This window comes from Pogona vitticeps, chromosome 2, assembly GCF_051106095.1.
Source record: "Pogona vitticeps strain Pit_001003342236 chromosome 2, PviZW2.1, whole genome shotgun sequence".
Classification (NCBI taxonomy): Eukaryota; Metazoa; Chordata; class Lepidosauria; order Squamata; family Agamidae; genus Pogona; species Pogona vitticeps.
Genome location: NC_135784.1, coordinates 161,024,852 through 161,040,689, shown reverse-complemented (window position 1 = coordinate 161,040,689; position 15,838 = coordinate 161,024,852). Strand labels below are relative to the sequence as shown.

The 15,838-nt window shown below is 39.9% G+C and overlaps 1 protein-coding gene across 4 annotated transcripts in view; it reads right to left on the bottom strand.

Annotated features, from left to right (window-relative positions):
• The window catches only part of HELZ (helicase with zinc finger), a 172,012-nt gene that overhangs the window by 41,794 nt on the left and 114,380 nt on the right, over positions 1-15,838 (bottom strand). For all 4 annotated transcript variants that reach the window (XM_072991020.2, XM_072991023.2, XM_072991022.2 and 1 more), the window contains exons 18-21: positions 14,936-15,083; positions 9,783-9,966; positions 7,834-8,062; positions 4,176-4,380 (exon numbers count right to left, since the gene is read on the bottom strand). In XM_072991020.2, the coding sequence (XP_072847121.2) occupies positions 4,176-4,380; positions 7,834-8,062; positions 9,783-9,966; positions 14,936-15,083 (766 nt within the window). The remainder of the gene's footprint in view (positions 1-4,175; positions 4,381-7,833; positions 8,063-9,782; positions 9,967-14,935; positions 15,084-15,838) is intronic.

The following is a 15,838-nucleotide window of genomic DNA, read 5'->3' as shown; positions in this document are numbered from 1 at the left end:
CAAAAAAAGGATTGGGGAGAAACAGCAAGACCCTTCTCATGTCCTGAGTGGCAGAGGAATAGAGGAGGCCTGCAGTGCCCAGATGTTCCATGAGTACAAAATGCCAGGGCATGCGAGACATCAAGTGTTGAAGAGGCTTTTTGAGGTCAGAGGAGATGAGAAAAAAGTGGGCATTGTCTCGCAGCAGAATGTCTGGTCATAAATTGCATCAGCGCCAACAATGACCAAGTGCGTGTGTGAGAGAGAAATAGAAACATATTATTTAGCCCTTTGAGGGAAAGGATGGTATTCCGGTCCAAAAGAGCTGACATAACTACTATGGCAACAACAGGTTGCTTCCCTATAACTTTCAGTGGTCATCTGTCAAGTGACGCAATTGGAATTTATACTTGGTTAGAGCCAATCTTAGAACATTCTAGAGCTGAGATTTTGTTTTTCTTTTGAGGAAGTCTTTCTCACCTTCCTCATCACATATAACCAGCATGCTCCTTTCAGTTCCTCTCTGGCATACAAGAAAGTAGATGGGCACTACAGGGATGTGGGTGGATTGTGTGATTCCACAGATGTCCACGTGAATAACCACAGTTGCTGTGAAAGTATATATCATGGAAATCTATCACTGTGAAACAACTGTACATTTAGAAAAAGGGTCAGGATAGATGCAAAGTTCACCATCCTGAACTCCTTGAGTAAGATGAAGCAATTCAGAATTCTGAGTTTGTTGACTGGGTACCAGCTAAAGCTGTGCTTGGCAAAAGCAAGTACAGTGGTGCCTCGCAAGACGGGCACTCCATTTAACAACAAATCTGCATTATGACGAGGTTTTAGCGATCGCAAAAGCGATCGCAAAATGACGTTTTGAATGGGGGAATTTTGCTGCGCGATGATCGGTTCCCTATTTCGGGAACTGATTTTCGCTTCCCGACTATCAAAACAGCTGATCGTCCGGTTTTCAAAATGGCCACCGGGTGCTCAAAATGGCTCCCCACTGTGTTCAGGAGCCATTTTTCGCTGCACAGGCACACGAAAATGGCCACCCCTATGGAGGATCTTCGCTGGACGGTGAGTTCTTAGCCAATTGGAACACATTAACCAGGTTTTAATGTGTTTCAATGGCTTTTTTATTTTCACTTTACGACATTTTGTTCTACAGCGATTTTGCTGGAACGAATTAACGTCATAATGTGAGGCACCACTGTACAATGAGAAGAAGCTGGTAAGTCACTAATCGCAAGACACTGGTTTGCCAGCAACAGTGGTCTCTTCTTTGAGTATGTTCAATAGAAAGATCAATTTAAATGTTCCAGTGGGAGGGATATGTTTGAACTCTATTGTATATTCCCTCTGTACAAAGGAAATCACTCAGTGATTGAACACCAGGTGGTATAATGGTGGCTGAGGTGACTGTCCCAGAACAATTGTTACACAAGGAACTAAGTGTAAAGAGGACTGTGAGGGCTGGTGAGAAGTACAGAAGGAAGACCAAGATTAGGCTTAGGATGAAACCTGGTGCTTTCATGCAAGCCTGGATGAGTAGGCAAGTTGTTACTCCAAAAAGATTACCATTTTCAGCAATGACATGGGCTTTGCAAAGGTGATCCACTGTGTCTTGTCTGTTGGAATTGAAAAATCTTTTTCTGCTGAAGGAAAGGTCTTCAATTCAAGTGCAGGTGTCTGTATTCATCTCAGTGAGCACTCCAAGAAGACGTTGACCAATCTAAGAGATATGGTCCTTAGATGATTTCTTGATTTCCTTGGCTACAAAGTATATGTTGTGTGGCAAGGGTCTGGGAGGGAAGATACTTCCACTAACCAAGGACATCAGGACAACCAATGTTCCTGATATAAAAACTGACACCAACACTGAATACAGTTTGGAGGAGGAATAATAGTCATATGGGCTTCAGCAATTAAAGGCCTCTTTCTGTATGTATTCCAAGCAGCTTCACTTGTTTTCAGGAAGGAGCTTCTCCCAATTGTGTAGGTGAGTCCTCAGAAGGTGAGTCCTCAGAAGGAGGGACGTGGTGGCACTGTGGGCTAAACCGCAGAAGCCTGTGCTGCAGGGTCAGAAGACCAGCAGTCGTAAGATCAAATCCACGCGACGGAGTGAGCTCCCGTCGCTTTGTCCCAGCTCCTTGCCAACCTAGCAGTTCGAAAGCATGCAATAGGTACCACCTCAGTGGTGGGAAGGTAAAACGGTGTTCCTTAGTCACGCTGGCCACGTGGCAACGGAAACTGTCTTCGGATAAACGCTGGCTCTACGGCTTGAAAACGGGATGAGCACCGCCCCCTAGAGTCAGACATGACTGGACTAAAAATGTCAAGGGGAACCTTTAGCTTTACCTTTTACAGAAGGTAAGGCAAGCATGAACTAGATGGCCCTCAACAGGGCAAAAAAAAGGCACTTAGGATGCCTGTCTGAATTGGCAATCTTACCACTGCCAACATTATGCTTATTAAACAGTGCCTTTGATGGCTAATGACCAAAGTCTACAATTAGGTTGTGGGTTGTTGTTGGTGTTGGTACGATGTGGGAATAAACTATCTAAGAGGATAGAAAGTTCTAAGAATATTTAGCCAAGGGAAAGCAATTGTGGGGAGGCCATGCCTTTGGAAGCCACCCATGCAACAGACAGAAGTAACAGAGCTGTCCTGGAGCAGCTACACAGGCAGAGTGTGGGAGCAAGGCATGGTTCCCACCAAAATTTATTCAGCTCTAGAATGTTCCAGTGTTGGCTTTGCACAAGGCCAAGATCCATAGGTGTGATTCACAGAGACCAGCAAAAAATGTGGTAGATGAAAAGGTGAGCAAACCTTAGGGCTACGTACTCTTCCCTTAGATGCCAAAAAGAAATGCAGATGTACAATCAGTTTGAACATCTATCATTTAACACATACTTATCATTTCTCACTGACAGAAGAAAGAAAAGGGGTCTGTGGAAAGACTGTAGGTTTTACAAATAATTTTCTGACTAACTGTAGCCTTTAGCATAATTTCTTTTTTGCCTCAGAAAAGCATTTTTCCATTATGCCATAACACATGTCAGAAATATTACAAGATTCCAATTGTTAATAAAAAACCAAGATGACAAACTTTCTAACTTCAACATGCATGCTACACTGAAACCTCTGGAGAAACTGGAATTGCATTAATATGGATCTTGAAACTGAAGAATAATTTTTGAGCATGTGTTTTTCTAAAAGGTTAGCATTTCAACACATTATCAAGGCTTTTTAAAAACTTCACTGTACTGCAGATGGTAATGACTCTTAATAAAGAAAATACATTTCAAATTATGGCAACCTTTCTGCAAAGGAGTGCCAAGACAAAAGATATCCCTTCTTTCTGTAAAATGTAAATGAAAAACTGCATTAATTTGACATTTTATAGATGTTAACTTGCAATAGAAACACAAGATTTTAAGCAAGAGTTTAATATGTTCTAACCACCCCTGTGTACGTTGTCAATTAAAGCAATCAATACTCCTTATTAATGCCTCTTGTCAGCATTATTCTTCATAAAACATGGAACTGGCACTATACTTTGTGTGTTTGTACCAATATTAAATACCTTGGGAATATTTTCTTCTTATAGGCTCATAGATAAATATATTTGCTTTCCTGGAGGTGATAATACTAGAGCAATAATAAATAAATGTGTTCAGTAACGTACACCCTAATGCCAAAAGAAATGTGAGGAACATCTGCACTGAAACTTTAAAGGTTGGCTGCGTTACTGCAATAGTTTCTAAATACATTTCTCCTGCATAAAACCAAAACTTATGGCTTAATAAATTCTATCCTACTACACTAAATCATATTAAGACCTACTCAGTCCATATTGTTCCCTGCCATAAGAAGCACAGGTGGTAGACTTATATTGGATTAGATCATTGGTCCACGTAGCCCAATAGTGTTAACTTGGACAGGCAGTAATGGTTTTCAAGAGTTTTAGTCAGAATTCATCCCTAGACCTACATGGTATTCCCTGCTATCAAAGTATTAACCCTATTTCCCAAAATCAAATAACATTGGTTGGGTTCAAGATGGGATGGGTGATATTCTACTATAGATATATGTTTACTTGAAGAAACAGAACAATGAATATACTCATTCTTTCCAACCAATGCTTGACTTCCTAGTTCTTATTAACTTTGCCACAAGTGATGTTTTACCTTTGGTGGTGACTGCTGTGGTTTATTGGTGTTGGATGAATGCTGTTGTCGCAGAGCTCGAGGAATAAACTCAGGAGCCAGTGGATTCAATACATAGGTTTTCTTTAATTCTAGAGCTTCCAACTGAGCTTTGATCTGATCAAACGTGATACCGTGAAGACTATCATTATCATGACACAGGGCAATAAATCTTTCCCAAAATTTCCTAAAGAAGCCAAAATAAAAACAATAGAAAGTTGTTCCATTTCTCCAATTGTGCCTTGAATCCAGTAGTGTGTTTGTCTCCACAAGTCCTTATCGTAAGATTATTTGAATATAGTACTGAATATTTCTAAAACAATTTCACATCAACAACCAAACTGGAAAATTAGAGTTCCATACAACGTAATAACACTGCCATCAACTTAGTGCCAGAAGTCTAGCAGAGCCCATGTTTTTGTTTTTAAAAAATGCCCCAAGCAGATTCTTCACGTAACATACTTATATTAGAACTGTATGAACAATGAATACAGCTTGCCAACTGTGCTTTGCAATACATGCTCCAAATTTTAAGATTCATCTGCCAAGCAGTACTGTCCAATCTGGCTCTGAAGTACTTTTTTTAAAAAAACTCTAATTAATATTCTACAGACATAGTCCACAAAATATTCAACAGCAATTGCAAAAGATTCTTGACTTGTTTTGATAGTTATCACAGCATTTACAAAAATCAAATACCCCCCACACACATATTTATTTTACCAAATGAAATGTCATCTCCTTTATATTCTGGTAACCCAGTTTAGATCTTTTAAAAGTCTTCATGCCTTTTGAACTGAACATGATCAAAAATTCACAGACAAAAAAGTGTCATGTTAAAAACAACATTTACAATCTGTGACAGACAAATAGTTTAAACCTGGCTCCCACTTAAAAGACTTCTTAAATAGAAGCACAATTATACTGAATTGTTTATTTAGGAAAAATAAAATCAGATGCATTCTGAATTGAATCTGCTTATGGCGGAAACTGGATAATACCATGTTTCCCCAAAAATAAGACAGGGTCTTATATTAATTTTTCCTCCAAAAAAAATGCATCAGGGCAGGCTTGTCCAACCTGCGGCCCGAGGGCCGCATGCGGCCCAGGTCAGCTCGTAATGCGGCCCAGTACAATTTTTTATTTTAAAGAAATTCCAAAGTTTCAAGTTACACTGCCAGCACTTGCGGCCAGAATGTGGCTGGGGCACGTCACAACAGTAGTGGGGGAGAGAAGGAAGGAAGGAAGGAGTGGGAGGGGAGGGGACAGGGGGGCTGCGTAACTGCATTGTGCCGTCCCCGTCAATAGGCGGCCCCCCTCCCGGCCCCATGAAGCCGCCGGAGTCAAAGCTGGCAGCCTCTGCTGTCTGAGATTGCAGCTGCCGGTAAGTGCGCTTGGAGCGGGGCTGCGGAGGATGGCTAGGGCTGCCCCCCCCATGCAGGCCAAACCAAATGTATGTGCGGCCCAAAACAAATTTTCATCTTCTAATGTGGCCCAGGGAAGGTGAAAGGTTGGACACCCCTGCATTAGGGTTTATTTTCAGGGGATTTTTTTCATGTACAACAATCTACATTTATTCAAATACAATCATGTCATCTTTTTCTGGTTGCTGTACAATGGTGAAGGGTGGGGTTTCACTTAACATGGGCTTATTTTTGGGGTGGGGCTTATATTACAAGCCTCCTGAAAAATAATACTAGGGCTTATTTTCAGGTTAGGTCTTATTTTTGGGGAAGCAGGATATCAATTGATGGGAAGCATTTCTTTATGACCCAATTTGTTTATATAGATTTGGAATCAAATCAAATCAAATATCTAACTCGTACTCCACATGATCTTGTTCAAGGAAACTGGCCTGAGATACCACTAAATTCTCCATATAGTTCCCTTCTCACTCACATTTTATTGGCCATATTTTGTATCTACTTAATGTAAGTAGATGATGAAGATGATGATGATAATTTTTAATTTCTATTGCTACTAAACTCTTAATCTATTTTAAAGCATAAAAGATAAACATAAGAAACAATACACAATGACATATAAATATTACCAAGCCTATTGCTGACATCAAGTAAACAGGAAAAGGCTCTCTGGTTGCTGAGTCTCTCACACAGAAAACACCCACACTTAACCATTCACACTCTCACAAGCAACAAACAATCCTAGTCCTCTTCCTCACTAAAGGGCCATAGTTATGTAACACCAAAACAAAGATAAAGAAAATCAAATTACATTTTTAAAAAATACAGTCTTTTGCTTTGGCTCATTAATGGTAGCCAGCAACAGTTCCTGAAGCTGTTTTGTCCCAAGGAAACAAGTCTGGTTTCTGGTGTGAAATAAAGTATGGCCAGCAGGCTTTTCTCTGTATGTTATGGACAGATGCACACCAGGAAATACTAGGGTTTTACTTTGGCTACAGTTTCACAAAACAGTAGGTGTACATGCACACCTTCTAGGTTATCAATAACCTTGACAACCTATTCGTTTTTTTCTTCCTTTTAACTCCACGGCCTGGTTTGGACAACCACATCTCAGTTTATTTAACGGTGAAGCAAAGAAACCTATTGCTCTCTCTCACACACAACCCTTCATGAAAGCCATGAACAGAACCCTTAAATATCTACTCAACCTTAGTCTGAATAGGTATCACAGTGTGAACCTAGCTACTTGTGTACAAGCAGCATCTGTTACGTACAGCCGGATCATTCCTATCTGCAATTGGACCACTTAAACTATGAACCCAAGGATTGTTGTGTTTGTAATGCGATGCTCAATGAATTTTGGCAGGAGCTGGCTTGTCTTTCCCTCAATACATTAAAGAAAGCACCCAGGGTGTGGTACACAGTCATCTTGTTTGTTGATTGAAACATAGGACAGAGCGAGCTAGCTCTACTGCCTTCAGACATGAGGGGAAATAAATGGTGGACAAATCACACGTGATAAACATTCTTTGCACAGGAAAAAAAGCAAGTGAAAAGTTGGCTAGCCAAGAAAAAATTCTCTGCCCTAATCTTTAATGTGCAGGAAAGTTTTCCTTAAGGAACCATTAAATATAAAATTTCTACCCCATCTTTAAATTACAGGGAAAGAATTCATTATATAAATCTAGTACAGGAGTACATCAGGCTGATTTTTCACTTCCTGGAGCTAATAAAATATGATCGGCAGAATGCCAATCAGCACTATCATGCTGCACTCTTCAGGTGCACCCTGAAATCAAAGAAGGGAACTCTTTCATTAGCAACAAGCCTCTGCCACTGGTATGGTCACTTTTGATGCAGAGCCAGAGCGACACAACAGGATACTGGCCAACATGTTGCTGTTGGATTTCTTCTTGCCAGATATCGACACATTCACAGTTTAGATTTATATTGTTAAAGCATAATTTAATTGCACCTGAGAGAACAAGAGATGACAAGAATTCAAATATTAAGACCAGATCTTCCGTTTCAGGCAATGTAATGCACAGGAACCAAAACCATTTCTGTTTCTTCTAAGTTATCTTAAGATAACTGGGGAAGTCAGCAGGCAACAAGTCACATAAGGTCACTATCCTGACTATAGTCCAAGTATCCATTATTAAATAAACAGGAAAATTAACATCAGAGTTATTTATGGTATACCACAGTTGCTGTACCTGCATCTTCCGATAGAACATAAAGCAATAGGATCTCCCACCACAGCTACGAGGGACTGTGCTCTTGTAATGGCTGTGTTGAGAAGCTTGTAATTGGACAGGAAACCATAATCCAAATCTTCTGTTGAATCTTCTAATAAATGTTCTTTCCGTTTTATTGGTGTTTGCTTGTGTTTGCATGTATGCCGTGTCCGTACAGTACTGAGAAACAACACACGGAATTGCTTTCCTGGGTGCAGGGAGAAAATGTTTAAAGGTAGTTTTAGCCTGTACAATTACTGTTCGCTTATACAAGTATGTGCAAACATAGTAAGAGTCTGTTTTGAAAATGTGTCGGAAACAGCAAGACTTTTTAAGGTTAAAGTCTTTACCATTTACAGTACTTTACAAGACTGATCTTGCTTTAGCTTTTACACCTGTAAGGGGACAAGCATCTACAACTATCAGAACCCCCATGAGTATGGTATGGTGAAAACAAAAATCGCATCAATCAATCAATCAATCAATGCTCCAAAATGATCCATAAACAGAAGACAACTGCTGACCAAAGGATGTCATCTCATGAAAAACTAAATGGATAAAGCCAGCAGGGGCGGCTGAGGGGACTGACGCCGAGGGAGGCCCAGAAGGAGAAAACAAGAAACTGGGCCTTCTCAGCGGTCGCCCCTCGGCCGTGGAACACACTCCCCACTGAAATTCGGCTGGCACCCTCGCTGGGTGTTTTCAAAACTCAACTAAAAACCTGGTTATTCAAACAGGCCTTCCCCCCAGTCAACTAAGTAATTTTTTCTTTTCCTTTTTTCCCCCTCTTGTTTCTTGACTTTTGCCACCTTGTATTATATATGTTATACTGTATGCTGTTTTAATGTGTTTTAACTTATGCAAGCCGCCCCGAGTAGATGTTGTCTAGAGGGGCGGGGTAAAAATCAAATAAATAAATAAATAAATAAATAAATAAATAAATAAATAAATAAATAAATAAATAAATAAATAAATACTGCAGCTGGTGTAACTCAGTGAGCTGGAGTAGTTTCCTGGAGAGCCAGGGGACCAGGAGTTCAAATCCCCATTATATCTATGGAGAAAGGGTTCAGTCAAAATCATCTGGAGCTGCATGCCCTGCCCCAGAAGGAGGGACAGTATTTTATATCTAGCAAACCTATGAAGCGTTGCCATAAGGCAAAATCTGCCTGCTAGTACATAACTATTATTAATAATGCAATGTAAGAAAGAAAATGTGAGATATAAATGTTAAAAATACTGTGAGCCCCAACTAGATTGGAATCCTGAGGGAAGGTGGTATTTAGTTTTTCCCCCTGAAGATCTGTTCTTGCTCAGAAAGAAAATGGAAACCATGCCTTTGACTATGTGTAAATGATATTATCAATTATAGCTGAAGCTTGATGTGACCGCAGACCATGCTGAATACTGATCTTATACAGTAGATATTAATTATCTGACTATTGATAAACAATAATTATGCTACCCTGTTTCCCCAAAAATAAGACCTAACCTGAAAATAAGCCCTAGTATGATTTTTCATGATGCTCGTAATATAAGCCCTACCCCAAAATAAGCCCCAGTTAAGTGAAACCCTGCCCTCCACCATTGTGCAGCATTCTGGAGCAACCAGAAGAAGATGACATGGCTGTGTTTGAATAAATATAGATTGTTCTACATGCAAAAAAACACCCCCTGAAAATAAGCCCTAATGCGGTTTTTGCAGCAAAAATTAATATAAGACCCTGTCTTACTTTCAGGGAAACACAGCATCATTATGTTATTTATCTCCACATGCACTGACCCAATAATATTCAAAAGCTTCATGGGGATTACCTCTTAAGGAAAACCTTAGGCAAAGTAGGTCTTTCAAAAAGAACTCTGGGAATCTTTTCTGTCTCTCAGCCAGATTCCATGGATACAATGATGGATACGTATGTGCTACTCACCCTGAACATTTAGCACTCTTTCAACACTGACATCAGATAATCTTTTCTTCCGAAGCTCTGCTCGGATTCGGAACACTTGATCAGCATATGGTGTTACAACACCTATGCTGCCATCATCTAATTTGCCCCAAGCTACTGGCCACTTTCTCCTCAGTTCTTCAACACGTTCCACTACTTCAAACACCTTGAAAGAGAAAAAATATATATATCAAGGAAAAACACTAGATTTTTTTTAAAAAAGTCTATTTCCCTTGAATAAAAAAAAGGAATGCTTCAAAATAAGTTTCAATAGAATTATACTTCAGAGGGTTTTTAAAATAACATGCCTTAAGCTATAGTGTCTCCTTTGTATTCTGTTCCTGACATTTGCAAATTGGTATAATAATCAATATTTTCATTACATCCATAATTGCCTTAAATATCCAGAAGGAACCAGAAAACCAGGAAACTATAATTCTTAAAGATATGTTCACAGAATAGAAGGTATTTTCATAAGACCCCCGAAGAACAGGAAAACATTAATGCATATCCATGCATGTTAAATACAGCACTTACCATAGATTTGTGTGTCAGACGACACTGCAATTTGCCATTTCTATCAGTCTACAGAATTTTGTTTATGTACTTGGAAAAAAATTAACTCTCCTTTCTATCTTTGAGCCATGGTGGGCAACTGTGACCTTCCAGGTACTATTGGAGTAAAATTCCCATTAAGTCTTGGCAACACAGTCAACTCTAAGGGATCATGGGAGTTCCACTTTGCAACATCTGGAAGGCCATGGCTGCTCATCCCTGCCATAACCAATAAAGAGACACATCATGGGATGGTAAGGTATCTGTGATAATATAATGTTGTAGCATATGAATTGAGTTCCAACAAGTAAGTTTTCCTCCTCAGTTTCTCTCAGGTGACACTTGCCCAGGGTGAGTTCTACTTTACTCTAGCCATTAGAATGCAAACTATATAATAAAACTGATTAGAAACTGTCTCCAGAAACACCAACCCCTTCCTGCAGATCCCAGGGAGATTCTTCAAAAAAAGCAAACATTCTCTCTAATTCAAATCAGTATTTGAATTAGAGACAACTATCTCTTTATTCCACAGAATCCAGAAGAAACTGACAGAGCCACATAAAAGAGTTCTGAGCAAGACAGATTCCTCTGGTAACAGTTCATCACAAGTTAGGTAAAGGTAAAAGTAAAGGTTCCCCTTGACAATTTTTGTCCAGCCGTGTTCGACTCTAGGGGTGGCGCTCATCGCTGTTTCCAAGCCATAGAGTCAGCGTTTTGTTCGAAGACAATCTTCCGTGGTCACATGGCTAGTGCGACTTAGACACGGAACGCTGTTACCTTCCCACCGAGGTGGTTCTTATTTATCTACTCGCATTTATATGCTTTCGAAACGCTAGGTTGGCGGGAGCTGGGACAAGCGATGGGCGCTCACTCCGTTGCGTGGATTCGATCTTACGACTGCTGGTCTTCTGACCCTGCAGCACAGGCTTCTGCGGTTTAGCCCGCAGCGCCACCACGTCCCTATCACAAGTTAGAACTTCACATAATTCCACTACCACTATTTCATGCTGTTCTTCCTTTACTTGTATCATAGCGCTGAACAATTTAAAATTATGAATGTATATGAAATATAGGTACAATTTGAAAAAAATAAAATCTTAAGATAATTAGTCTATTTTTGAGCAGAAGCAGGCTACTTCAACAGCATTATCTCAGCTATTTGCTAAATCATCTTTAGTACAAGTGTTGGAACATAAACTGCATACACATAAATACTGCATTGACTGAATCACCACATTCACAAATGTACAGTATATCATAGAAGTGAGTACATCCCCTCATATACAGTAGTGCGTCGCTTAGCGATTGCTTTGTTTAACGATATATTCGCTTAACAATGGGTTTTTAAAAGAATTTTCCGCATTGTTTAACGATGTTTCCTATGGGTGATTTTCACTTAGCGATTTCGGGACCATGCTTCGCATAGCGAATGCGTTTTGGGTCGCCTGTTTCGCTTAACGATGTCTGTTTTTGCAATTTTAAAAGTGTCTTAAAATGTTCAAAAACTGTTTTAAATGCTAGGAATTGTTAGTGCTTCTTCTAATCTGGCTTTGTTCTGACTCTTCGTTAATTTTTGGTGAATTTCCCCCCCCCATATTTTATTGTACAGTACTGTGTTTTAATGGGGTATATTATACTGTTTATACCATTTTATATTGTTTTATCCGATGTATGTTGCCATGGCATAGGTGCCACGCAATATACTTATTTTGCTTGCCTGCTAAAGAAGCTGAGGATAAAGGTGATGGACTGGCCAAGCATGTCTCCAGACCTAAACCCTATTGAGCATATGTGGGGCATCTTGAAAATGAAGGTGGAGGTACGCAAGGTCTCTAACATCCACCAGCTCTGTGATGTTTTCATAGAGGAGTGGAAGAGGATTTCAGTGGCAACCTGTGACACTCTGGTGAACTCTATGCCCAAGAGCGTTAAGGCAGTGCTGGAAAATAATGGTGGCCACACAAAATATTGACACTTTGTGCCCAATTTGGACATTGTCACTTAGGGGTGTACTCACTTTTGTTGCCAGTGGTTTAGATATTAATGGCTGTGTGTTGCGTTATTTTGAGGGGACAGCACATTTACACTATTATACAAGCTGTATACTCACTGCTTTACACTGTAGCCAAGTGTGATTTCTTCAGTGCTGTCACATGAAAAGATATACTAAAATATTTATGAAATGTGAGGGGGTGTACTCACTTCTGTGATACATATATTGTAAAAGCTTCTGCCCTCGATATCTTTTGCCACAGGGCCTTATATATAACTCTTTTCCCATCATACAGATCTTATCAAAGCCTCTGTCTATATTTACACTGCAACTGCTTACAAATAATGTACAGACTGCCCCGTCCCAAAATAATCTGCCCCTTAACTACTGTCCTAACACCTAATGCGTACTATACAGTACTGTCTGACCTGGATACAGCAAGGTACCACAGAAGGATAGCAAGAGTAGACCTTGGCAGGTAATAAAATAGAAATTGTTACAGGCTTCAGTCAGGAATATTTCATTCCTATAAATTGTACAAAATTAGACTGGAGCAATAAAGCCACTCAGATGCCCTCCTAACTCTAATTATGATTCTGAGAAAAGCATTATCATAATAGAGCATTATTGGAAAGTGTTCTGGAAATGTAGTTTTATTTTAAAAAAATTATGAATTCATTCCAGTTTTAAAAGCGAGCTTGTGAACAATGGGAATGAAAGAAAATACCAGCTTGCAAGACAAACAGCACACTTGTTCCCATGTTACCCAAAAGAGTTGTGGAAAAGGCTTCTTACGACATCAGAAAAATAGTTTCAATACTCTTATTTTCGCCCATACCTTCCAAATTGTCACCACTGCACCTAGTCACAGTTTATGTGGTAATGACATCACTACCGCCATCTTCCCCAAGCCCAAAAGGCCAGACCTAGTCCCTGGAAAAACAACAAAAGGCCAAAGAAGCTGCAAGAAAGAAGCAGTCCAAGCTACTGCAGCCAACTGATTAGGGCAGTCACCACAAAGTCTTGTACAAAACCATGTGTGGATTCTTTTCGATCATTCCCAAAATACTGGCAGGAGGAAGATTCAGTAAAAGGCTGAGATAAAAAGGCCTACTGGAAACTTTATCTTAAGAGACAGACAGCTTGACCTTCAACAACGTTCTGAGGTGAATCTTGCTGTCCGTCTCTTTGTATAATTTTATCACAGGGACATGAGGCCTGCCAAGAACGACCCAGGCCTACCAACCAAAGCGGCCAATGTCTGGAGACCACTGGGAGGACTGTAGTATCAGAACAAGTCTCCAGTCAGTATTGGCATGCTGCCCACCTTCTATTGGTCTGACAGGAAAATAAACTATTTTACTGAATGGCACCAGATACAACCAGGTAGAAAATATGATCCCTATGGGAATAAACCATCCAAATTTACCCTTATGGAGAAGCAAAGGCAGCTAAAGATTAATACAGACACTGGATGTGTGCATATGCAGATACTGTATAAAATACATCATTTCCTATTTCTAGCTGGTTACAGGAATAGACCTAATTTATTCTTAGACAGGCAGGGAAGTGCGTGGACATAGTGCTTCTTGTGGAATCTGACCAGCATCTTTCATTGTGGAATATTACACACAAACCTGCCCATCCAAGACACACTTTCAGTTTCCCTTTTTTGTCAATTTATGACACATCAAAAATTCCAAGGCCTCATGGCAGTATCCAATGCAACAGTTTGTTGAAAATACATTTGGTTAGACAAATTCTTTCAGTTTGCCCATGATAAACCTATTTTGCTGATTTCTCCTCCCTCTTGTATCTCCTGAATAAGGGAGGGTACTTCTTAACTATTCATTTGTGTATATAAACCATAAAGTTATGATGCTTTAATGCTTCCATTTAAAGGCTTACTGCAAATGGTTGTTTTGGGTTTTTCGGGCTCTTTGGCCATGTTCTGAAGGTTGTTCTTCCTGACGTTTCGCCAGTCTCTGTGGCCGGCATCTTCAGAGGACAGCAACCTGTACTCTGGAGTAGTTGGCTTGGGAGTGCTCAGAACAAGCATTAGATCCTGGCCGTGAAAGCCTTCGCTTACTGCAAAGTTAACATTTCCTTCATATAACCAGATCCCAAAAGTTAAATGGTCAACTATCCAAGAAAGCCTGTAGGGCTTCATGGCACAGGGATTAAACTCTAGTACTGCAGTTAAGACTCTGTTCACAACCTGAATTCAATCCTAGTGGGCTCAGATAGCTCACTTAAAGTTGACAGAGCACAGTTCGCTTTGCTTTTTATTTTTATTTTTTTATTTTTATTTTATTTTTTGGTCAAAGGCTGTGAAAAGCAAATGGTAATAGAATTCTCGGGTTTTACTGTGAACCAGCCTGGAGAACTATCTATGCCCATCAACACTACACATGCAGAACAGAATGATCATATTGATTTGTACATTGGCATTCCTAGAATAACCTCTTAGACACCAAACAAGACATTTCTGAAAAAAATACTTCTCGGGGGGGGGGCATGAAACAAGGAAGAACAGTGAAAATTACAAGAATCAAAAAAGCAATTAAAGGTGAAACCAAAGTGCTACCTCTGCATTGTTGTAAAAGGCAGTACTATTTTTTTCTTGCACATCTTCTCCTCTTGCTGTGAAGAACGTCAGAGGATAGAAATCTTTGTGTGCTGGCTGTTTACCACTTGCCATCAATTTGCCCTCATAGAAAAGTTCAGATGTATAACTGCAATTAAAGAGAAAACAAATACAATACAATGTGGGCAGTATGCATTAACCTTAAAAAACCCCAAGTCAAATAGAGAATAAATACCGGTAAACTAGTGTTTGCAGGGAAAAACATCTGCTCATTTACAAAATAAGAGACAGGATGGAGGAAAAAAGAGGCACAAGTGGAGGTAAGGGAATGAACCCTTTCCCAGTTATAGGAGATAAGCATCGCACCTTCCTCCCTGACCCAATGGGAGGAAGACCAGCTACTTTCTCCTCCTTTCTCAGCAGGGAAGAGGGCTGTTGCTAGGCAACAGCTTAGCTATTCACAGAGGCAGGTGCAAAGCATGTTGGGCCATAGCAAGAGAATATCTTCATTTGCCTGTATTTCCTTAACTTATCATGCAACAAAAAAAGTAATGGAATTAAGTTGTTCTGCAAAACCAACTATTGATCAGGTGTGCAAAATACACTGATAACAGAATACATGCTAAAGGTGTTATTTTAGAGAGAGAACATTTCAAAGAAGGAAGAAGGGATAGGTTGTGAAACAAGGAGAGCCAGTTACTCCCCTCATGAAACATGGGCATACAGAAACAGTTTGGAACATGATTTGTGGATTTAAAGCTACTGGAAGTCTGTATGAGCGAAAGCAGAGCTAAAATTGTTCATTGGCCCCAGCCAAGAACCTGTATGAAGAAATATGATTATTTAGAACAAAAGAGAACAACATGCAGAGATTGCCTCTTCAAAGATACCACCTGTTACCAA